At 42.9% G+C, this 24,876-nt stretch overlaps 1 protein-coding gene across 1 annotated transcript in view; it reads left to right on the top strand.

The window, feature by feature from the left end:
• LOC124593770 (reversion-inducing cysteine-rich protein with Kazal motifs-like) overlaps positions 1–24,529 on the top strand; it is a 386,189-nt gene extending 361,660 nt beyond the window's left edge. Inside the window, exon 17 of the mRNA XM_047132119.1 lies at positions 24,298–24,529. Within this exon, the coding sequence (XP_046988075.1) occupies positions 24,298–24,529 (232 nt within the window). The remainder of the gene's footprint in view (positions 1–24,297) is intronic.
• The last annotated feature ends 347 nt before the right edge of the window (positions 24,530–24,876 follow it).

Here is a 24,876-nt window from a genome sequence, read left to right as displayed (position 1 = left end):
TTCGTAGTCGTAACTACGATTACATTTTGTGTATGAAACCTATTATGTAATGCCATGTGTCACAGTTGTAAAATAATGTGACAGATCTAAGGTAGCAAATTTAAAATCTATTTAAACTTACTAAAATAACTATGTCTAGTGATATTGGCCTGATGAGATTCAGGTTTTGTGACTTTATGGATTATATTTCCATCTATAGTAATAGATCGGTTACACGATAAATCAGTCTAATCTAAATCCGTAAATTCAACTAAATACCTAGGTATTACAATTACCAACAACTTAAATTGGAAAGAACACATAGAAAATTTTGTGGGGAAAGCTAACCAAAGGCTGCGTTTTATTGGCAGGACACTTAGAAAATGTAACAGACCTACTAAGAAGACTGCCTGCACTACGCTTGTCCGTCCTCTTTTACAATACTGCAGCACGGTGTGGGATCCTTACCAGGTAGAACTGACGGAGTACATCGGAAAAGTTCAAAGACAGGCAGCACGTTTCGTATTATCGCGAAATATGGGAGAGAGTGTCACAGAAATGATACAGGATTTGGGCTGGAAATCATTAAATGAGAGGCGTTTTTGGTTGCGACGGAAGCTTCAAACGAAATTCCAGTCACCAACTTTCTCCTCTGAATGCGAAAATGTTTTGTTGACAACGATCTGCATAGGGCGGAACGATAACCAAGATAAAATAAGGGAAATCAGAGCTCGTACGGAAAGATATAGGTGTTCATTCTTTCCGTGTGCTATGCGACATTGGAATAATAGAGAATTGTGAAGGTGGTTCGATGAAGCCTCTGCCAGGCACTTAAATGTGATTTACTGAGTATCCATGTAGATGTAGATGTAGATGATGATGATGATGAAGTTTGGTTTGTGGGGCCGTCAACTGCGCGGTTGTCAGCGCCCATACAAATTTCCAACCTTTTGATCAGTCCAATCCCGCTACTTTCATGAATGATGATGAAATGATGAGGACAACACAAACACCCAGTCATCTCGAGGCAGGTGAAAATCCCTGACTCCGCCGGAACAGATCTAGGGTGTTACCAGTGAGTTTATTGTGTAATACTACCAAATCATTTTCTGTCTTGTTGATAATGTGTCTATTTTCGGGAAAATGCTTTGTATTGCCTGATTTTTCAAAGCTGTTAATGTGAAGGAATTCACGTGTTCTTGGAAGCTGGTTTTGAAACAAATGCCTTTTTTGCCGGCATAATAGTTTGCAGGACAACAGGAAAACTATGCAAGTCTGGTTGGTGGTTGTGATCTCATTAAACTCTTTGAAACATCCGTGGAAGTGTGTCTCGATGGCTGTTAGTGAAGCAGCTCAACTGACATAATCGGTAAAAGTGGAAAGGCGAAACAAAGTCCACCGGAGTGGATTTACATGCGCCGTTTTGCATTGACTGATGAGGAAGAAAACGAAACATCCAGCGTTGTGACAGCTCCATCCCGCAAATGCTAATCGCCAGGGGTACTGGATGAAGATGTGCCGCCTGCTGGGACGACGCTCCCGTTCGCTGCTGCTCTTCCTGCCTCAGTGAGCGTCCTGGTTGTCACAGATCCACGATAAGTTTACAGTATTGGCTCAATCAATGTGAACACCGTTGGTACCCATGTCAGGGGTCAGTAACATGAAATGGAAAGAAGACAAGGATATCTGGTCGGATTGGTATGGGGTAATATCAACAGCAGCAGAAAATGGTATAACGGGAGTAGGATTCGTTATGAATAGGAAGGTAGGGTAGAACGTGTTTCTCTGTGAACAGTTCTGTGATAGGGTTGTTCCGATCACAATTGACAACAAACCAGGAACGACAACGATAGTTCAGGTATACACGCCGACGTGGCAAGCTGAAGATGAAGAGGTAGAGAAAGTATATGAGGATATTGAGAAAGTAATATAGTATGCGAAGGGAGATGAAAATATGATAGTCGCGGGGGACTGGAATGAAGTTGTTGGGAAGGAGTAGAAGGAAAGGTTACCGGAGAATTTGGGCTTGGTGCAAGGAATGAGAGAGGAGAAAGATTAATTGAGTTCTGTAATAAAATTCAGCTAATAATAGCGAATACTCTGTTCAAGAAGAGGAGAAGGTATACTTGGAAAAGAACAGGTGATACACAAAACTTTCAGTTAGATTACATCATGGTGCGACAGAGATTCCGAAATCAGATAGTGGATTGTAAGACGTACCCAGGAGCAGGTACAGACTCAGATCGCAACAAAGTTTTGATGAAGATCAGGCTGAAACTTAAGAAATTAGCCAGGAAGAATCAATATGCAAAGAAGCGGGATACGGAAGTACTAAGAAATGACGAGACACGCTTGAAGTTGTCCAAGGCAAGGCTGTAGATTTAGGCAATGAGGAATAGCTCAGTAGGCAGTGCCGCTGAAGAAGAATGGATGTCTCTAAAAAGGGCAGTCGTAGAAGTCGCTGAAGAATGAAATAAATACGAAGTGCAATGGAGCTAAGACGAAACGGGTGCATGAAAAGTCTGAAGAAATCTAAAAAGAAATTATAGGTGGAAGGACTGGCTCAGGATATAGGAAAGTCATAACAGCCTTCGGTGACATTAAAAGTAAGGGTGGTAACATTAAGAGTGCAGCTGGAATTCCACTGTTAAATGCAGACGAGATAGCGCATAGATGATAATAGCACATTGAAGGCCTCTATAAGGGGGAAGATTTGTCTGATGTAATAGAAGAAGAGTGGATTTAGAAGAGAAGCGAATTCGGTATTAGAATAAGAATTTAAAAGAGCTTTGGAAGAGTTAAGATTAAATAAGGCAGAAAGAATAGATAATATTCCATCAGAATTATTAAAATCATTAGGGGAAGTGGCAACAACACGACTATTCACTTTGGTGTGGAGAATGTATGAGTCTAGTGACATACCATCTGACTTCCAAAAAAATATCATCCACACAATTCCGAGGAATGCAAGAGCTGACAAGTGCGAGAATTATCGCACAAACATCTTAACAGCTCCGCATCCAAGTTGCTGGCACTAATAATATGCAGAAGAATGGAAAAGAAAATTGAGGATGTGTCAGATCACGATCAGTTGGGCAGCAGGAAAGGTAAAGGCGCCAGAAAGGCAATTCTGACGTTGAGGTTGATAACGGAAGCAATGGTAAAGAAAAATCAAGACACGTTCATAGGCTTTGTCGACCTGGAAAGGGTGTTCAACAATGTAAAATGGTGCAAGATGGTCGAAATCTTGAGAAAGATTGGAGTAAGGTATAGGGAGAGACGAGTAATATACAAAATGTACAAGAGCCAAGAGAGTATAATAAGAGATTACGACCAAGAACGAAATGCTCGTATTAACAAGGGTATAAGACATGGATGTAGTCTTTCACCCCTACTGTCAATCTGTACATCGAAGGAGCAATGATGGAGATAAAATAAAGGTTCAATAGTGGAATTAAAATTCAAAGTTAAACGATATCAATGATACGATTCGCTGATGACTTTTCTATATTGAGTGAAAGTAAAGAAGAATTACGAGGGTAATCACAAAAGTAAGGTCTCCTATTTTTTTATAAGTACAGAACTCTGTTTGTGTAACAGTTGGTCACACTGTTATGAAGAGTGCTTCACGCACTGTGTGTAAACATGCGCACTCCGCGCTGAGGCGCTCAGTCTTGGCTTGGCAGCCGTTGAGAATGGAGCTCCCGTTGGATGCTACCGCCAAGTGCGCAGTTATTCGGTTTTTGAACGCAAAGGGCACTGTGCCGATTGAAATCCATCGCCAATTGACGGAAGTGTATGGTGAGTCGTACATGAATGTCAAAAATGTTCGTAAATGGTGTAGAGAGTTTGCAGCTGGTCGGACCGAAGTTCACGACGAACAAAGGAGCGGGAGACCGTCAATTTCTAAGGAGACAAGTGTTGAAGGTTGAGCAAAGCATGCGTGAAGATCGGCGGATCACCCTGGATGATACCTGCACGTTGGTTCCTGAGGTTTCCCGAAGCACCGCTCACAGAATTTTGACGGAAACAATGAACTACTTGAAGGTGAGCGCAAGATGGCTGCCACGCATGCTGACTGAGGACCACATGCGGCAACTAGTTGATGCTTCCTGCGCATTTCTTCACCGCCATGCAGCCGAACAGGACAACTTTCTGGACTCAACTGTCACGGGAGACGAAACCTGGGCATACCACTTTACACCACAGACCATGCAAAAATCACGCCAGTGGCGGCATCCTTCTTCGCCAAAGCCGCGGAAATTCAAACACAATCTGCCGATAAGTCATGGCAACGGTTTTTTGGGATTGGAAAGTGGTATTATCGGTCGAATTAATGGCCACTGGGACCACGATTTATGCTGACAGATTCTGTCAGACTCTGAAAAAATTCAAACGGGCAATTCAGAACCGGAGAAGAGGAATGTTAAGCTAGGGCGTACACATTCTCCATGACTACGCTCGCCCACAAATCGCTCGGCGAACCGTTGCTCTCCTACAACAGTTTCAGTGGAACATGATCACCCACCCACCCTATAGTGCTCACTTGGCGACCAGTGATTATCACCTGTTTCCTAAGTTGAAAGAACATAGGACCGGAAAGCGATTCAGCTTCGACGACGAGGTCAAAGAAGAGGTTCATAACTTTCTGAACAGCATGGTGGCGAACCGGTATGACAGGGGCATACAAAAACTGCCACAGCGTCTACAAAAATGCATCGACAGAAATGGTGATTATGTCGAGAAGTAGCTGATGTAAAAAACTGTAGAAATAAACAATTCTATGTCCTTATAAAATAATAGGAGACCTACTTCTGGGATTACCCTCGTACATGATCTGCTGAATGGAATGAACAGTTTAATGAGTACAGAGTATCGACTGCGAGTAAGTCACACAAAGACCAAAGTAATGAGAAGTAGCAGATATAGGAACAGCGAGAAATTTAACATCAGGATTGATGGTCACGAAGTAGATGAAGTTAAGGAATTCTACTACCCAGGCAGGAAAGTAACCAATGACGGACCGAGCAAGGAGGATATCAAAAGCAGACTAGCACTGGCAAAATGGTTCAAATAGCTCTGAGCACTATGGCACTTAACTGCTGAGGTCATCAGTCCCCTAGAACTTAGAACTACTTAAACCCAACTAAGCTAAGGACATCACACACATCCATGCCCGAGGCAGGATTCGAACCTGCGACCGTAGCGGTCGCGCGGTTCCAGACTGTAGCGCCTAGAACTGCTCGGTCACTCTGGCCGGCCTAGCACTGGCAAAAAGGTTATTCCTCGTCGAGAGAAGTGTACTAGCATCTAACATAGGCGTTAATTTGAGGAACAAATGTCTGAGAATGTACGTTTGGAGCACAGCATTGAGTGGTAACGGAACATGGACTGTGGGAAAACCGGAACAGAAGAAAATCGAAGCAACTGAGATGGGATGCCACAGACAAATGTTGGAAATTAGGTGGATTCATAAGGTAAGGAATGAATACGTTCTGTGCAGAATTGGTGGGGAAAGGAATATGTGGAAAACGCTGACAAGGAGATGGGAAAAGATGATAGGACATCTGTTAAGACATCAGGGAATGACTTCCATTGTATTAGAGGGAGCTGTAGAGGGCAAAAACTGGAGACTACTCTGAGATGAAAAGTTGGCAGAGGAGAGAAATTCGTTCTGGGTTGCATCAAACCAGTCAGAAGTCTGATGACTCAAAAAAATATAATTCCTAAGTTGATTCTCTCAGCTACACCAGGACGAAGAATGAGTAGGTCAGAAAGAGGAGGAGGAGGGGTCTACCACGTGTCTGAATAGCAATAACCATGGATAACACTCCAACCTTTCCACTTTGAGACAGAGTCCACCAGGCTGTAATGAGAAGCAGCGAAGAACATACACTTAAAGCACCTCTCATTCCGTAGCAGTAGTTGGCACAGTTAGGTGTCAGTGATCACTGAAACACTCACGCATCCCACTCGCTCATGTCTTGATGTCCACACACGGTGAGCCAGAGCAGAGCAGGGCCGCAGACGTGCGTCAGAGCGGTAGCGCCTGATCTGCAGGCGGACTCGGACTGCTGGAGAGGACTGCCCAGTCATGGAGGGTGTCGAGGATGATCGGAGTGGTAGGAACTCTGATGTTATCAATACGTCAATAAGCGCCAGCACTTATCAGTGATCGATACTGAATCCTCCCAAATACCCACGTAAAAATCGGTGAATATTCGCAACCAATGCGATCATGAAGGCTGCCCAACACAGACTGAGTGTTAGTTCACTATTCACCATCACAGAGCGCGAAAACGTTATGTCGACTGCATCCCCATTCCCCAACTGACCTGTTTGGGAGACAGCGACGACTCAAGTCTTAAGCCGGAAATGTTAATTCGTTCCGGTCACTGGCCACCATGCATTCGGGTGGCCGGCAGATTCGACCTAGCAAACCAGTCACGTATTTATCACTCTAATTTCAACTAAATATCGATAATGAGTGAAGTATCAGGAATACCTCCTCCTGATGGCTGTGGTTCTGAAAATATCAATTGCCCACGTAAATCTACATCATTCTTATGACTTGACATAACTTTTCACGTAAAATCATTTATCCTCTTAAGGCTATCGATGCATTGAAATTGCAGTTTTTTACGTCAAATCCACACCTCCCTTACGACCAGGCATTGTTATTTTCAGTGCACTGACCACAGTAAATTTACACCCCACTCTATAAGCCTGCTGATGGCAGCGAATTGATCACACAAGCCTTACTAAGTATAATACTTCGCCAATAACTGAATGCTGGTGGCACCAAATATATTGAGCAATAATTTCGGAATGGATTTACATGCTCCATTTCTTGTGAATGGTACCAGTGTGCCGGCCGGAGTGGCGGAGCGGCTCTAGGTGCTGCAGTCTGGAACCGCGCGACCGCTACGGTCGCAGGCTCGAATCCTGCCTCGGGCATGGTTGTGTGTGGTGTCCTTAGGTTAGTCAGGTTTAAGTAGTTCTACGTTCTAGGGGACTGATGACCTCAGAAATTAAGTCCCATAGTGCTCAGAGCCATTTGAACCTTAGCAGATAGGTTCGAGGAAGGTGACTCATTACAAGATGAAAATGTGCCACAAATATGATTCACCAATGGCGGTAATCATTAAAAGACAGCTCCATAGGGTCCAACGAAAATGTGTGGTTGTACAGAGAAACGCGATTGCATCTCGCACACTGCATCGCTACCAGAAAGCGTAACACTATAACTCTGAAAAGCCAGTGTGTTGGTCATAAGATTTTGTAAATTTCTTACGACTTCAGTCTAGCATTATATATTTTAAGTTATTCCTCACATAGCGCACCATCTACTGCATGCCATCATTCTCAGTCAACCACCATCCTCCCTCGCCTATCACCCCATGGATATATTACACAACGTCTGTTATACGGTCTACATGGCATTGATATAGAATGCGTCACAAATACTGTTTGCTAGCGTAAGAAATATCGGCCAGTGGCATAAGGGAATTGCAAATATCGGCTTAATACCACGTTTCTTAGCCAAATCGATTTCAAATTTCGGTGAGAAGGGTGATTTTATTACGAGCTTACACTACTGCCGACGAGCACCAACACTTTCATTCTGTTAATACACATCCCAGCGATCACTGTCTACATTCAGTGTCACGGTATTTGTGTGGAGGACCACTTCATTTTGAAGCAATACCATACTTCGATTTGTAAAGCTTGTACAGTTTTTAACATGGATATCGTTAGCAATACTTGTGTGTGCCTGTAGGATCGAGACCGCTGTTTCTACAGGCTGGGAGTAACATAATTGTTGCGATCTTGTTTTTAAGAGCTGGTTCGTATAAGACGATAACGTCTGTCTTCCTATGACACGCACAGAAACATGCATTGCTAATGCTATAGGGTTCTGCAATTAAACAAGCTATGATGTTAAAGTAGTGTGGATTTTCAATACGTTGGTCATGTGGAAAATATTTTCAAGACCTTGCATAGATTCACTCTGCCAGTTTTGTACCTCAGTCACCATGGAGAGAAACTTTAAGTTGACAAAACTACTACCTTCTACACCAAAGAAATAAAATACATTCTTTGCGATAAATTCTGCTATGCTCGAATCAGTCCTATAAAATTATCGTCATCAATGTAAAACGAATGGAACCAACTATATTTTATGAGAAAATAGACAAACGTATAACAACTGCACTTGACATGTGAAATTTCGCACCACACTGCACTAACTACGTGAATACGCTATAATGCTAGAGCTGTCCAGTTTTCGACCTGTTAGTTGTGTGGCATGTAACGCTGTTAATATTTCAGTGTAAGAAATATATTTCCATCGCTTGACATACATCCTCTCTGCAAGTTCCTCTCCGATAAACTATGATGACAGACTGCAAGGTGACAAAACAACTAGCTTGCATACCGAAGAAAACATCGGTTCTTTGCAACACAAACACTACATACGTTTTCGACGATGTAAGACGCCTGCTGTTTACGATGTTCAAGCCGGATTACAGTTCTAAAATTATGATCTGTTCACAACAGTCCTATAAAAGGATCGTCGGCAACTGAAAGTGCATACAAAGTAGCAGCGATGTCTTACGAGGAATTGAACTCCACGATCAGTAGCCAGAGGAGATTAACAGTATTCTTACAGTTTGCCACCACCCGTGGTAACCTTCTTCTTGGACACAGAAGTCATGGTCCGATATTAAGTTGTATTGTTCATGTGCGGAATAATATTTCCGTTTTACCTTCACACCAAATCTCTAGAATGCCTCCTCTTTCCACTATTAAGATGTGAATGTGTAGCATCAGTGCATTCTCCTCCATAACAAGCAATTATGTTGATTTCGCTCAGTATTCGTTTCAAGGTATTTTTTCTCTAACTTCATGTATTCCCTGTCAATTATGCTACGTTTTTGCAGTTTTACATATTTTGCATCACTTTTTCGCGATTATACCAGGTTCTCCTCTCATTTTACCGATTTTATGTCATTTTTCATAATGTTTCCACAGTTTTCCGAACATATATGGTCATATAGCTGACATATCCATGTGTTGTTTGATTTAATACTAGAATATTTAAGTGTCTTATACACCAACCTACAAAAAATCTTAGGACTTCCCCTCTTCCCAATGATCCACATGCATGCATGCGAATCATCGCCAAATAAAAGAGTGATCCAACCACTGAGAATTGAAAATTGTAAATAAATAATATGCCCTCTGCAGTGTGGTTGAATTTACTGTCATAGGATCATTCCAGTCCATCAGCTCAGCGATTTTTCCCACCAATTTTTGCTGGTAGTGGTGGGGACATCCTCTGTCGATTCCTGCACCTCAATGTCAGCAGAAACACGAACATTTTCCAACGAGATAACACCTCCAATCTGCAGTACTATAATTACATAATTAGGGCATGTAGTTACTGGATGAGGTAATGCTTGCACATTGCACACCAACAGCTCTGCACAGGCTGAGCGATTTTCTCGCCAGTTGTTTTCTGTGTTGGGAGCGGGAGAGGGGAAGGGAGGGCTGGAGGATTTCCCAGAGGGGGGAAGGGGCAATTAATTGATTAGTATAATTAATTAGTCAGTTAGTTTGATATCAAAAGTCAGCTTGTATCAGCGAGAGGGAGGTGGCTTGGCGATTTCCCACAGGGTTGGGGAGGAGAAGACGAGGGGGGGATTGGAGATTTCTCAGAAGGACAGTTTATCCCCAGATGGTCATAAATCAACCCCCAAGGGGTCATAAATCAATCAGCATAACAATAGGTTTGCCCTTGAATGTATGCTTGCCCCTGAATGCATGCAACCTGCAATCCCCCTTTTGCCCCACCATTACCGTTGACTAGACAGACGTGTTGCTTCACAGTTTCAACACTGTAGTGTTTAACTTTTGGCCTCGTGAATATTTACGCTGTAGCAAGAATTTAGTTCTTTTGCTACAGTACAGCAGCCTATGTTGTATACATCTTAGTAGTGTATGAAAGAGTAAGTTATAATAAGCCACTCTAATCTGCCCATGTTCATTAAGATCACATTTCACTCTACTCAGCGAAAACCGTCCATTCGCCCAACACCCTACTGCACTGACCACGCAAAGTACCTTTCGAGTTCTCTTTGTGAGACGACAGTCCTCGTATGAGAGTACTACAATACGTTAATACCTTACATTTCCAATTCACTATAAGCATCAAACCACGCCGGAAGCCTTTCATTCCGCAGCAACATGATTTTGCTGAATGCACACTGCAGTTTATTTTTCGAAGTGTAAGCCTAGAATGTGGAGGACTGTATTATTGTTGATAATTCTTCTGGGTTATATGGCTGTGGTCCACGGAATACTTCTATTCCTAACGTTTCGTCCAATACTACGTTGGACATCCTCAGAGGTATGGCTGGTTCTGTTGAGTCCTGCCGACTCAACAGGACCAGCCATACCTCTTACGATGTCCAACGTAGTATTGGACGAAACGTTAGGAATAGAAGTATTCCGTGGACCACAGCCATATAACCCAGAAGAATTATCAACAACAGTACCATTCGGTCGTGAAAGACTTCATTGTAGGACTGTATTTTGTTTTCTTTTCAGCTTCGTTGTCCGCCGTAAACACCGAAACCGTAGGCGTTATACAGAACAACAGTCTCCAAAACTGTGGCCACGAACACATACTGATAAAGACCTAGTAAAGGACCACCCACTCCTCTGTAACCGAACTGGCTGGCTTTACTAGAATGACGTGAAGAGGAAACATACATTTCACACCTTTCCGGTGAATGATATAGCCGGCTAATACCACTGGTGTTTCGTCTGCCTTTTTAAGTAAAATCAAATGAGATCAATAAATACACTCTCGCACTCACTCAAGAGATGATAATCTCTCTCTTACCACCCCATACATGTTTTTGTTACCGATTGACCTATCGAGCAACCAATATGTTTTTAAAGCGCGACTTCTCTTGCAAAGCATTACACAGATTGTATTGTGCAAATTTAAGTGAAATTACGACTTTGCAACTTACAAGTGCTATAACTTGAAATAGGAAAAATGATTGCTCCTTGACGTGACTAGTCACGTGCGACGTAATTAGTGAGCAACTTTTATGAAGAAAAAAATGTTCGTTTTACGAGTGTTCTGTTCTTCTTGTTCCTTGCATAACGAAAAAGCAAATGAATGAAGGTGAAGATATTAACTTTTGCTTCCACCAAAGTTAGACTCGGGAGCGCTCACGAGCCTCGGCACGAATAGAAAATTAAATAAAGTAATAAAGACACTGCACTGTTAATAGATCTTCCCAATGCGTGGCTTAATTTCAGAACATTGGCTTCGTCACTGTCTAAGGGCCAGCCAATGCATCCATCGCATTCAACCCTAAATGAAGGCAGTTACACGTTTATTAAAATTGAAGGCAGGAATTTGCGGTGAAATAATGTTCACTTTTTACATATTAAATTTATTCTAGAAAAAAAGTAAAATATCCTTTCATTCTATTCATTAGAGTGTTGTTACAACAATATTTGTCAGAGGGACAACCTAAGTAGGTCGACCAGCATTGAGTGTTCGTTTAACCTCCAGCAAACAAACGAAATTATCCAAAGAGCTTCAGCACACTTCTAAGCTTAAGTGTTGAAATCGCTAAGTAACGATATTTTTAATTACAGGTCAGCATCAAATTTAATTGCAGAACAGTCATAGATGTTTAGACAAAGTCGCGGAACCCAACATTGTTCATGGTCCAAGCGCTGAACAATATTATTTTATATCTTTTTTTTTTCTTTATTGAATTTCAATTCCCCCCGAAGGGGGGCGCGCTGGCAGCAGCTTAGTATGCCGCTCTTCAGCCTACAGTCTTTGTGAGAAAGATGAAGAGAATAAATAATAAAAACAGGCGATAAAATCGGAGACTTAAAGAGTAACATGGCGAAAAGAAATCGTGGAACTTAAGACAAAGAACAGAGGGATGATGAAGCTAAAAATACACACGAAGCAGACAGGTAAAACAATAAACAGACAATGAAAAAAAAACACGGCGACAGTCTGGATTCTGTTCGCAAAAGTCATAAAATTCACACCTAGCGACAGCATGGTTTCTGTTCGCAACACGAGAAAGACGAACAACACCGAATAGTCACTGGAACACTGCACGAAAAAGTTGGCAAATGCGACATACCACAGCCGAGAGCAGGTGGGGGGAAACTGGACAGATGATGGGAAAACAAAAAAGGGGGGAAAGGAGAGTAAAAGCGAAGGGGGCAACCAGGAAACGAGCTGATGGTGGAGGAGGACCCATAAGAGGGGTGGGGGGCAGACGCGACAGGGAGTGGGGTAGGCAGAGGAGGGGAATACAAAAGGACTTGAGGGGGAGAAGGGAAGTTGGGAGAGGTTTAGTGGGGAGAAAACAGGACGGAAGAGGGGAAGAGTGAGCCCAGGTAAAGGACAGAGGAAAGGAGGGGGAGTGAGGATCAGTGTTGATAGGAGGGATAAATGGAGGGAGAGAGGGCATCATCTGGGAGGGGAGTTGATGGGAGCCACCTTGGGAAAGGAGATGTAGGGTGTAGAGATGGAGAGTAGGGGGGACACAATGGTGAAGACGTGGCAGGGGGCGGGGATGGGAGAGGAGAGGGGGTGCAAGATGGCGGGAGGTGTAGAGGATCCGGATATGTTCGAGGAATAGGAGCAGATGGGGGAAAGGAATGAGATCATAGAGGATCTGCGTGGGGGACGGGAGGCGTATACTGAAGGCGAGGCGGAGTGCATGATGCTCAAGGATCTGGAGGGACTTATAGAATTTGGGGGGGTTATTTTATATCCAAAATATTTAACATTTAATATGTTTTAAATTAAATCTTGTAGGGAGTCCATATCTTCACTCACAATTGCATCTTATTTTTGTATAAAAACCACGTGACTGATTTGTCACACATTTGGTTCAGTTTTAATTCAGAGTTTCCCTTTGGCCTTGGAGAGTACCTTCGCTGGACAACTCAAATTCCGGATGTTCGCCACCATGTGTTCCGAGCGTCAGGGTAGCTAACCTACAGTCAGGATTTCTCATACTTTGAGCCCTACCAATTATTGCGCATCAAAGATGCTGCCCTCTATTGACCACGCCGCAAAGTTCGTCCGGCCTGGAACGGGCCACAACTGTCAAACTTCGTCCTCCTGGCTGTCACAACATTTGCGGCCTCGGCTGTCAGTGTTATGACAGGAGGCGCGCGCATGGCTGTCACCTGTTAAAATTTCTCTTATGCATTTTCGGATTACTTTATAAAATGCATTTTAGCCATCAGCTGTTTATTGTCCCATGTGTAATCTGCCGGTTTCGGTTATTAAACATCATCCAGGATGTAGGGTACAACAGATTAGTTAAAAACATCCTGTATTCCTTTGAAGCTGAACCATATCGAAATTATCCACAACTGTACAATCGATAAGTCTTAGACAGATTGATTGTACATCTATATTCGTTGCTGTAGTGGCACAGCCTCCAGCTAGGTAGGCAATATATTAATGAGAAAGTACAGATAACACGCCCCAGATAATTTTTGTGGTAGCACGTATGGCCCTGTTAACGTATCCCCAAGTACGCCTGCCAAAACGTTGACTTATCTGAGTTGCTTGGGGATTTACATCTGCCCATGCATGCTAGTTACGGAAATTCACAACACCATCTCTTATAAACCCTGCCTCGTCGGTAAACAGAATCTTGGATGTGAACAGTGGATGTGCGGCACAGTTATGCGACAACCATTGACAGAATCGCCGTCTGCCATGATGATCTTGTGGCCTTAGCGCCTGAACGCGCTGTAGATGGGATGGGTACAGCAATTGTTCATGAAATACCCGCCCAGAGAGTGAGACGCCCATTCTGGTGCAGATAATCGTCACACACTGATCCCAGAGGCTTCTTCATGAAATTCCCGCCCAGATAAGAGAGTTGGACGCCCATTCTTGTGCAGGCTAAAGTTACGTTGTGCAATACGCGACAGTTGGCTGCGACTGCGACGCTGCCCCCTCCTCTTTCCCCACCCTGGCAGACGGCGACACGGCCGCAACACGACTGGAGTCGTCGCCGTTTCCCAAGCTCCGGTCGGCGGCGGTGGATTCAAATACATAAGAAAAATAAGAATTCCGATTTTCTTGCTGTAAAAAATACTGTATGTTAATGCAACAAAGTTACATCGGCTCCCAGAGTTAGATTTCGATACAGATTCTCCTTTTACTTTAAAAAATTGAAAAGTATCTCTTCCGGTTTTGCGTGTTTTTTTCGCTGTATATTACTTCTCAATCAATTGTGAGGAAAGTAAAAGGCACAAAAAATTGATGTTTGCGTATCTTACAGTTTCACATCACAGCTTGATAATGAGGTGTCTATTTTTCCGATATTCGTCACAGTTATCCCGATACTTAATTTACAAGTAACCTACTGCATCAAATTTGAATTGTGTACAGTGAAAAATGTGGTCGCTGGCTACTTTACGTATGGTTCACGTTAGGTCATACATCGTTGCCGATGAAAAGAAGCTAACATATCGAAATTATTTTTTAAGTTGAGATCAGATTGATATCGATCTCCGTTTCCGAGATTTGGGCTCATATATCTCCGGGAGCGTCGCGACTAGCCGCCAGTTCTGTCGACGCGCAACGAGAATCGTGTGGTCATCACACGATAAAGAATGCATTTGTTTTGTTTCGCTGACACATTTGGACCTAATGAAACCATTTTATGTCATATTCCTCCGGTATGAGTTACTAATATTTCTCCATATGCTCTTGACAATTTCATTTAAAATGCCACGAAACGTAGGTTTCTTAAAGCCAAGTGATCAAGCAGAACCCATTTTCTTGGTTTTGCTGAGGCATCTGAACATGTTCCAAGCTTTCTTTCTCGTTTATTTCTCTGATACGAGTCCCAAATATTCCTCCATCTGTTTTTGCACATTTCACCTAAAATTCCAATGAAAGATAAGTTTATTAACAATAAGCGCACGCTAGCTTCATTGCATTGTTTCAAGTTCTTGACAACAAGATAGGGTTACACCTTAAACATCTCTAGAATTTTGATTCTGAACGTCTACAGTATACACTGGCAGAAATGTGGAAGAAATAATGTCCATGCTTGTTCACAAAATTTCCCCAAATTATACTTGTCTGTTTCTCCCATGCAGAAACTTTTGGAACAAGCTAAGGCAACTTTCATAGCCGACTGAATCTTTATTCCCATCGAAATGAACTTCCATGTTCTTGTATTCTGACAGCATACATCGTTATGGATGACATCAACGTTTAATCTTGCCAAGCTGCACTCAAAAGATGACTCCAAGATTTACAAAAGACGAATTTCAATTGTGAACTGTGTCAGACCAGAAGGGCCTTGTAAAACAGTAGTGCGCTTTTGGCACAAGTTTTTTGAGCACCATGTCCTACCAATGAACTGAAGTGAATGTGACTGCGCAATCTGTTGAGAAACGCCTTCCTCAAAAACGAACATCTATTGATTACAGAAAGTTGTACAACAATCTGGTGGTGGTTTTTCACAACTAGAAGGTATCATCAAGACACCAATCTACCGTTTACTTTCAAAGTGAAGGTATTGTAAAATGTAACTTTCTCGTTGTACTTTAGATTGTTCATTTTATAATGTATTTGCCGTTTTCAATTTTTATCGTCACAAAAAAGAGTAATGCAAAAATTGACCTTCAAGTTCATATTCATCATTCTAATTCTACATCTGCATGGATTATACTGATTTTCATAACAGCCCTGAAAAATTTGCATTAATGGGAAAATATTATATATTTCACTCACCTGCCAGTTTCAACTGTGCACCAATTTCTTCCCAAATTCTGTCTCTGAACATAGTGTCTCTATATTTAGGGTTCTTCAAATCGTAAAGGCAAGGCTGTTGCGAGACCAGCTCACAGAGCATCACATCCTGTGAGTGGTTCATTTCAGTTTTCCTTGACTGGCTCGACATCTTTCTCGCAGCCGTACGTCTTTGTGTCGTGCGACTTCCGTCGCAACACTGCTCACTGGTGCAGTGCTGCGACAGCTGCCGCAACAGTCGCGCGTCGCATCCCAAACTCGAACTGCGCATGCGCCAGCGGACAACTTCTGACGTCACGTAGCGACCCGTCGCAGTCGCTAGTGTGCGTCGCGTTTTGGACAACGTACCTTAATCGCCACACACTGGTCCTTGAGGCTTCTTCCATCGAAGGTGCCACACCCTCCGCTATGTCAGGCGTGCGAACTGTGTGGGGCCTTCCACTATCAGTCTTCTGAGGTGCAAGGGTACCTGTGTCCCTCAGACGCTGGAAAAGTCTTGGAAAATTTGTGGTAAGTTCCTGTGGGACCAAACTGCTAAGGTCATCGGTCCCTAGACTTAAACACTACTTAATCTAACTTAAGCTAACTTACACCAACGACAACACACACACCCATGCCCCAGGGAGGACTCGAACCTCCGACGGGGGAAGCCGTGTGAACCGTGGCAAGACGCCTGAGACCGCACGGCTATCCCGCGCGGCTGGACAAGTCTGCCAAATAGCTTATCAGAGAACACTCTACACTGTGGATACTTTTCACTTAGAGGGCACAGGCTCGCACGCTACATCCATTTGCTAAGCCATAACAGAATATCATATCTGGCAATTCACTTGTCGAATTTTCGGCTTCCATTGAAAACAAGGGATGGAAGAGAGAAAATGCAAATGTTCTACACCACTTGCACGTACAAGCAGCGTACTAACAGTCAACATATGCGTGAATCCGCGTTTGGAAGAAGGAAAAACACCATGATACGTACCCAGAGCTGACAGTGCTGTACAGTAAGACACACAAACGACGAAAACTAGCGTAGCCTACAACACGATTCGAAACACGCAGCTGACTGCAGACCACCTACTGGTAGGTGGGATACTGTAAGACATCGTGATACACTGCCGACACATCTGACGGAGCGCCAATGCAAGGACTGTCCTAATATCCGCAAACAACCGTCGCGCTACCCTTCCTATAAACACGTGTTTATCTCGGAAACTATACGTTTCGGACCCACGTTTTTTGGAATCATTTTCCTCATTTCGGTGAGTGCTACCACCTCTTTTCTTAACATGCTGTGTAGCTCGTCCCTTGCTCTTCATTTATTAATTACGGGATATAAGGGTAAAGAAGTTCATGACGTAAACATCCTTCACACAGAAAAGAAACGCTTCAGGCTTATTATCCTTGAATACTTAGTTATTTTCAAACACCTTTATCTCAATGACGATTTAATTCTGAATGAAGAGCTGCAGCTGCGTAATAAATATTTCTTTAATGGTGTGAAGTCCTTACTTAGAAACACTTAAAAGTGACTCCTTTTTTCCTCAGAGTAGACTCTAAAATATCGCCTTCCTTTCTCCTTTTCATTTACTGCAATGTAATTCGTTTTCACACAAAATGTATTGTGCACTCCTGGTAATGGAAAAAAGAACACATTGACACCGGTGTGTCAGACCCACCATACTTGCTCCGGACACTGCGAGAGGGCTGTACAAGCAATGATCACACGCACGGCACAGCGGACACACCAGGAACCGCGGTGTTGGCCGTCAAATGGCGCTAGCTGCGCAGCATTTGTGCACCGCCGCCGTCAGTGTCAGCCAGTTTGCCGTGGCATACGGAGCTCCATCGCAGTCTTTAACACTGGTAGCATGCCGCGACAGCGTGGACGTGAACCGTATGTGCAGTTGACGGACTTTGAGCGAGGGCGTATAGTGGGCATGCGGGAGGCCGGGTGGACGTACCGCCGAATTGCTCAACACGTGGGGCGTGAGGTCTCCACAGTACATCGATGTTGTCGCCAGTTGTCGGCGGAAGGTGCACGTGCCCGTCGACCTGGGACCGGACCGCAGCGACGCACGGATGCACGCCAAGTCCGTAGGATCCTACGCAGTGCCGTAGGGGACCGCACCGCCACTTCCCAGCAAATTAGGGACACTGTTGCTCCTGGGGTATCGGCGAGGACCATTCGCAACCATCTCCATGAAGCTGGGCTACGGTCCCGCACGCCGTTAGGCCGTCTTCCGCTCACGCCCCAACATAGTGCAGCCCGCCTCCAGTGGTGTCGCGACAGGCGTGAATGGAGGGACGAATGGAGACGTGTCGTCTTCAGCGATGAGAGTCGCTTCTGCTTTGGTGCCAATGATGGTCGTATGCGTGTTTGGCGCCGTGCAGGTGAGCGCCACAATCAGGACTGCATACGACCGAGGCACACAGGGCCAACACCCGGCATCATGGTGTGGGGAGCGATCTCCTACACTGGCCGTACACCACTGGTGATCGTCGAGGGGACACTGAATAGTGCACGGTACATCCAAACCGTCATCGAACCCATCGTTCTACCATTCCTAGACCGGCAAGGGAACTTGCTGTTCCAACAGGACAATGCACGTCCGTATGTATCCCGTGCCACCCAACGTGCTCTAGAAGGTGTAAGTCAACTACCCTGGCCAGCAGATCTCCGGATCTGTCCCCCATTGAGCATGTTTGGGACTGGATGAAGCGTCGTCTCACGCGGTCTGCACGTCCAGCACGAACGCTGGTCCAACTGAGGCGCCAGGTGGAAATGGCATGGCAAGCCGTTCCACAGGACTACATCCAGCATCTCTACGATCGTCTCCATGGGAGAATAGCAGCCTGCATTGCTGCGAAAGGTGGATATACACTGTACTAGTGCCGACATTGTGCATGCTCTGTTGCCTGTGTCTATGTGCCTGTGGTTCTGTCAGTGTGATCATGTGATGTATCTGACCCCAGGAATGTGTCAATAAAGTTTCCCCTTCCTGGGACAATGAATTCACGGTGTTCTTATTTCAATTTCCAGGAGTGTATATTTGCTATTGCATTGTTGTGTGTGAAATTTTATTTTGCATGATATTGATTGTTGACTTGTGATATGAACACTAATATGCTATATAAAACACTTTCGTTAATGTAAGCAGCTGATTTCTTCAGTTTTTGATAGGTGGCGCAACTTATTTCGTGCCTATGTTTTCGCCAACTTTGGCCTGTGACACTATTACAGTTCAAATGGCTCTAAGCACTATGGGACTTAACATCTGAGGTCATCAGTCCCCTAGACTTAGAACTACTTAAACCTAACTAACCTAAGGACCTCACACACATCCATGCCCAATGTAGGATTCGAACCTGCGACCGTAGCAGCAGCGCGTTTCGGGACTGAAGCGCCTAGAACCGCTCGACCACAGCGATCGGCACTCGTACAGTCCTTAGCGACGCTCAGAGTACTATTTCATGTAGATACAACCTTTTTTGACAAGTTAGCTCAAATGGCTCTGAGCGCTATGGGACTTAACATCTGAGGTCATCAGTCCCCTAGAACGTAGAACTACTTAAACCTAACTAACCTAAGGACGCCACACACATCCATGCCCGAGGCAGGATTCGAACCTGCGACCGTAGCGGTCGCGCGGTTCCAGACTGAAGCGCCTAGAACCGCTCAGTCACATCGGCCAACTTTTGACAAGTAGATTGTTATGCTAGTTCCAATATCTGTAATTTTTGTGTGGTTTTAAATATGATTTTCAGAAGTTGCATTATATGGCGAGAGCATTTTTCTCATACATAGGTTCATCCCTCGCAACATGTGAGTGTACACGCCTAATAAATTTGTTCTGTATAATAACCATCAATTCTCTGTTTACTTCTATGTTCATGGTTTTGTAATTATTACGTAACTGTTTTGGATTTTCTGGTGACACCTACTGTCGGTGCTGAAACCAGGTCCAGTTAAATCTTTTTGCAACCGGTTGTCTGCATTATAAAAGTCACGTATGGTTTTTATTTTATTTCCTGTTTATTATTATTATTATTTAAGAACTGAACTCAGTAGATTTATCCCTCTGTTGATGGAATTGTCTCTCTTATTTCCTTCTTTGTAATTTAAAATTTTAATACTAGTTCTCCATTCGTTTGGAATTTTGTTACCAATTCGCTTGGAATTTTGTTACCAATTACAACATTGTTACCAATTTGGTTAATTGTACAGTTACTGAATATCCTCCATACTTCGAGTGAGTTGTGGCCACACGCCTTGCGGTTCTTGTTCATCTGAAGATGGGCTTACAATAGCCCGAAACCGGTCATTATTGTAGCAGCAAACTATTTATAACTAAAGCGGTTTATTATCTGATTATACGATGCTCAGCTGCGGGTGTACCGTTAACCAAATTTTATTCTTACTTCAGTAATTCATTGGTAATCCTGTCTTTCCCAGGGAACTTCCTATTTTTAACGGAGTCAAAGCTTCTTCTACCTGTGCATTTGAAACAGTTACATCATCATTTATTTGTTCCCCAGTACCTGATCTCTCGTCGTTTATGATAATTTGCCTTTCTACAACTCTGTCAAATATTTACCCCAATTTCTCATTTACGTCGTTCATTCTCAAAATTTTTATAATTCTTTCCTCTGGTGTCATATCATTCTCCAAATTTCGTTCCAGTGAAGAGGTTTATTATTTGATTCCACGATGCTCAGTTGCGGATGTCTGGTTAACCAAATTTTATCCTTACTTCATTATCTTTCCAAGGGGACTTCCTATTACTTAACAGACTTACAGCTTCTTCTGACTCTGCATGCGAAGCAGTTACACGATCATGTAGTTTTATACTTATGTCTGATCACTCTTCGTTTTCTGATGATTTTTTACTTTTATGTAAATCTGTTAAATATTTAATCCATAATTCCTCATTTATAATGTTCACTTTCAAAAGGTCGTTTAATTCTTGCTCTGCTGTCATTTCATTCTCCAAATTTCTTCCTGCAATCCAAAAAAATTCGATTCTAAATTTTTAGAAAATGTTGTCCTGTGTTCCTATTCAGAACGATTGACTAGATGTTTTGTCTCATTACGAGTACTTTTGTAATCATCATAAGACCCTTGGGTTTTGAGTGTTTTATATGTCAAATAGGCACACATCTTTTTTACGAATTTCCTTAACCTCTTTGCGAAACCATGGTGTCCCGTTCGTTTTCTTCTTTTGCTTTATGATGCGTGTAGCTAGTGCTTCTTGAACTGCAACTTAAAAACTTTCTTTGATTTTCACCCAGGCCTCATCTACGTTATATTCTGCATTACTAGACTTCTCTCTTATTTTCTCTGCTAATCGTTTCTGATAGGAAAGTTTTGTAGATTCATTCCTTAATGAATCCATGTTAAATTTTTCTTGTTTTTAAGTTTTGTTCTTTATTAGCCTCTACACTCTATGCCACACTTATATAATATATATGACATTGTGTTTACCTGTTATCTATACATAGGTATTTTTATGTATTTATCGAAATTATGAACAACCGTATCTTTCCCCGGTGGAAAAATACCGTGATATCTGAATGTGATCTTCTACAAAGAGACAGTGGAAGAATAGACGCTTTTGGTCTTAGGTTCGAGTCTTATAAAAAATAAAGAAAATTTCTAAATCTAATCAAATGAGTTTATTGTTTCACTGATTTAAAAATGTAATTTTTTATCTATAATTCTTTGTCGCCTCAGTTTCATAAACATATTGACATTTACATTTGCTCTTATTGCTTCTTTTGTTATTCGTTTTTCTTTTGGACTCTGCCTGTGCGTCCCATAATTTGCACCAAGTGCCAACGAGGACTGCTCATTGGTTGGTAACGTGCCAGCTAGGTAGGCAGTGCCAGAATAGTTGCAGGTAACCTATGACAGCGGGAAATTACAGTTTGCTTTTAGCGCTGAAGCTGAATTGTTTCCGTCTTGAGTTTGCTCGAAGAGCTTAGCTTTAATAGCCGTGAACAAAGCGACCGTGATTTTGGTTCTGCACCACATCACGATGCTGTGGTTAGCTTGGGACATGAGTTTGTATCCAGGGATACAAAGTGAGTCGTCTGAGGTAGTTAAGCCATTGGTCACTTAAAATCAGCTATTGACAGAGCACCTCCCGTTTCGGACATACCTCGCGGCAGCCACTTCCATTAGTCCGCGTTACATACTAACACCATTTATGAAGTGATCCCCCCGTGTCTGTGTGTCACGTATAACCAGTCGGTAGCCGTCAGCCATTGTGGCAAATCTATAGCGGCAGGTAACAGACGTCGACTAACAAGTAATTTTAATCGGACTATGGATATCACATTCTTCCTACGGACTGGTATCCTCTCGGGCGGTGGTCTAGTTGTTTACTTACAGCTTTGGCATTGGAACTTGTGCTACGGACTGATATTAGCTGTGATGTTCCTAACCCACATTCACCTTTAGCCTACGACACCTGGGTTTATTACGAACAGTTTCTGTGTGCGTTTCTCCGCATCTCCTACTGTGCTATAGTAATAAATTTGTGGTAAGGCTGACCCAAAGCGACGCTATGCTCACAGAGACATTGTAATATCCACGTATATATTTTTTTCAGAAAAATATTTACGACATCATGGTGTGTGGAATCTGAATGAACATTCTCGTGATATTAATAAAAAGACTTCATCGTTACTAAAATAATAAGTAATTATTGTCAATGTCATAATTTAATATCCTGTAAAAACATACATCTCGGGCAATACCTATGAAAAAGATAATGAAAATCTCCATCTTTTGTTATCTATAAGTCTTCTAGAATAATCCTTCTTCTTGTTCGAACCGTTGTACTGAGCGGATGTGATTGATGTCTCGTATCGCAGAGGTTTGTAAACAAAAAACTGTATTATGTTGATAAGTAATATTTGAAAAATAGAGTTTCTGTGTCAATGAAGTCAACTCTTTTGTTTGAACTTTTATTTCAATATTATTCTCGTCATATACAAATGTTACGTTTTCTTATCAGTATTAGCGCTATTGATCTACGGCGCGGTTTATTGGTAAATGCTGAATAATAACTGACTAACACTGAGAAATACTTTTAAATGTTAGTGCATATAGCAAAGGAACAGAAAAGATTTAATACACATTATTTGTTAGTAGTAAAACAGTGGCTGAAGGAGATTCGATAAGTGATTGTCTTATGTTAGCCGCCATCTTAGTGAAATATTACAGCGGCAGTTTTCGATTGAATTTTTAAACAGACATAAATCTTGGCGGTCAATTATTGCGATAACAATTGTGTGTTGGTGGTCCCGAACCCACTCAGAAGTAATAAATTCCACTCAGATTGTGAATAATCTTTAAATACAGTGCAAAATGCATCTTACATGATAAAAAATTGTTATCTGCTGATGTGTGAAGCCTGGTTATTTCCTGACAAGTTTTATGAATTATTTGTGGAGGAAACAATACATTAGTGTTGTGCACGACTGGTATTGTGTGTCAAAACTGTTCATTTAGATTAAAGAAAACTGTTGCCACCTCGAATTTAAAAAAAACACCCTGTCTTCAGGCCACAAGTGACCCATCGGGTTATCCGACCGCCGTGTCATCCTCAGTTGAGGATGCGGATAGAAGGGGCGTGTGGTCAGCACACCGCTCTCCCGGTCGTTATGATGGTTTTCTTTGACCGGAGCCGCTACTATTCGGTCGAGTAGCTCCTCAATTGGCATTACGAGGCTGCGTGCACCCCGAAAAATGGCAGCAGCGCATGGCGGCTGGATTGTCACCGATCCAAGTGCCGGCCACGCCCGACAGCGCTTAACTTCGGTGATCTCACGGGAACCGGTGTATCCACTGCGGCAAGGCCGTTTCCTCCCTCGAATAACAGTAGCACTAAATTGGATAGACGATCTGCAACTAGTAATGAGACTATTATGCAACAGCACTGTAGACTGCTAGAAATCATTACTCTTGTGTAGCTGAGATTACATGGATTTCGATTGTTTGCTGGTTGTATATCACTTCTATGCATGAACTTCGTACCATTTACATTGCTTAACAGACAACATTGCTACACGTTCCTAGGTAGAGATTTCTTTAACAAAATAAGCATTATTAGCCGGGGGAAGCAGTGATTAAATAGAACCTCATGTTAAGCTAATAATAGTAAGTAACTGGTTTTTGTTGTAGTCCTACCCAAAACTGTACAACACCCATGCACACAGCACACCACAACATTCAAGTTAAGTCATCTGATAATTAAACTGCGATATTTTTACAGACTTTATTGCCTTTCGATATACCAGCGGGCAAGTGTTTTTTTTATTTTCTTCCATTAAAACAATTCTTTCTTACAGTCTTGGTCGACAAAATTTAAAGTTCAACTTGTTTGCAGAATTAAGTCTGAAATTTGGTAGGCTTCTTAGACAGGAAAAGGCCGAATACTAAAGCATTTTATTTATTTTTGTCGGAGCGGACGCATTAAGAGGGCTCGGGCCAGCCGACCCGAGGCAGCAGCAGCAGCAGCAGCAGGTAAAAGGCTGGATGGGGTTGCTCCCCCGCGACGCCTGTCAGCCGACCCGACACTGCGCAGGCGCGAGAGCCAGGAAGCGGCCGACCCAGAGAATGGACCCCAGCTGCCGCTCTGCCCTCTGGGTAAACAACTGCGGCGCCGCATCGCCGCCAGCGGGCTCTTAGTAATCTGAGTACCGTTTGTCGGACTCCGCTTTCTCAGCTCAGGCTGAAGTTCAGCTAAGGTTTTACCCCATAAATAGGTCGTGACAGCTATTTACTGACATGCTATGGACTCTATTCAATTGGTTAGCATTATAATCTTCTGTGATTTTCGAGATTTTTGACCTAGGGTATGTTTTATTTTTGTTTTGTGATTGCTGAAGCAGGGTTAGAGCATATTATCTCCGCTTCATTTGCACCGCAATAATATTGATGTGGGGTTACCAACACAAGTGCAAGGATAGCGTACCCTAGTGACAAGAAAGGAGGCATGAATTGCGCCAAAACAAAAATAACAGTCACCCATTTATTGCACCAT

This window comes from Schistocerca americana, chromosome 2, assembly GCF_021461395.2.
Source record: "Schistocerca americana isolate TAMUIC-IGC-003095 chromosome 2, iqSchAmer2.1, whole genome shotgun sequence".
NCBI lineage: Eukaryota > Metazoa > Arthropoda > Insecta > Orthoptera > Acrididae > Schistocerca > Schistocerca americana.
Note: the sequence above shows the minus strand (reverse complement) of the source record. Positions and strands in the feature narration are given on the sequence as shown.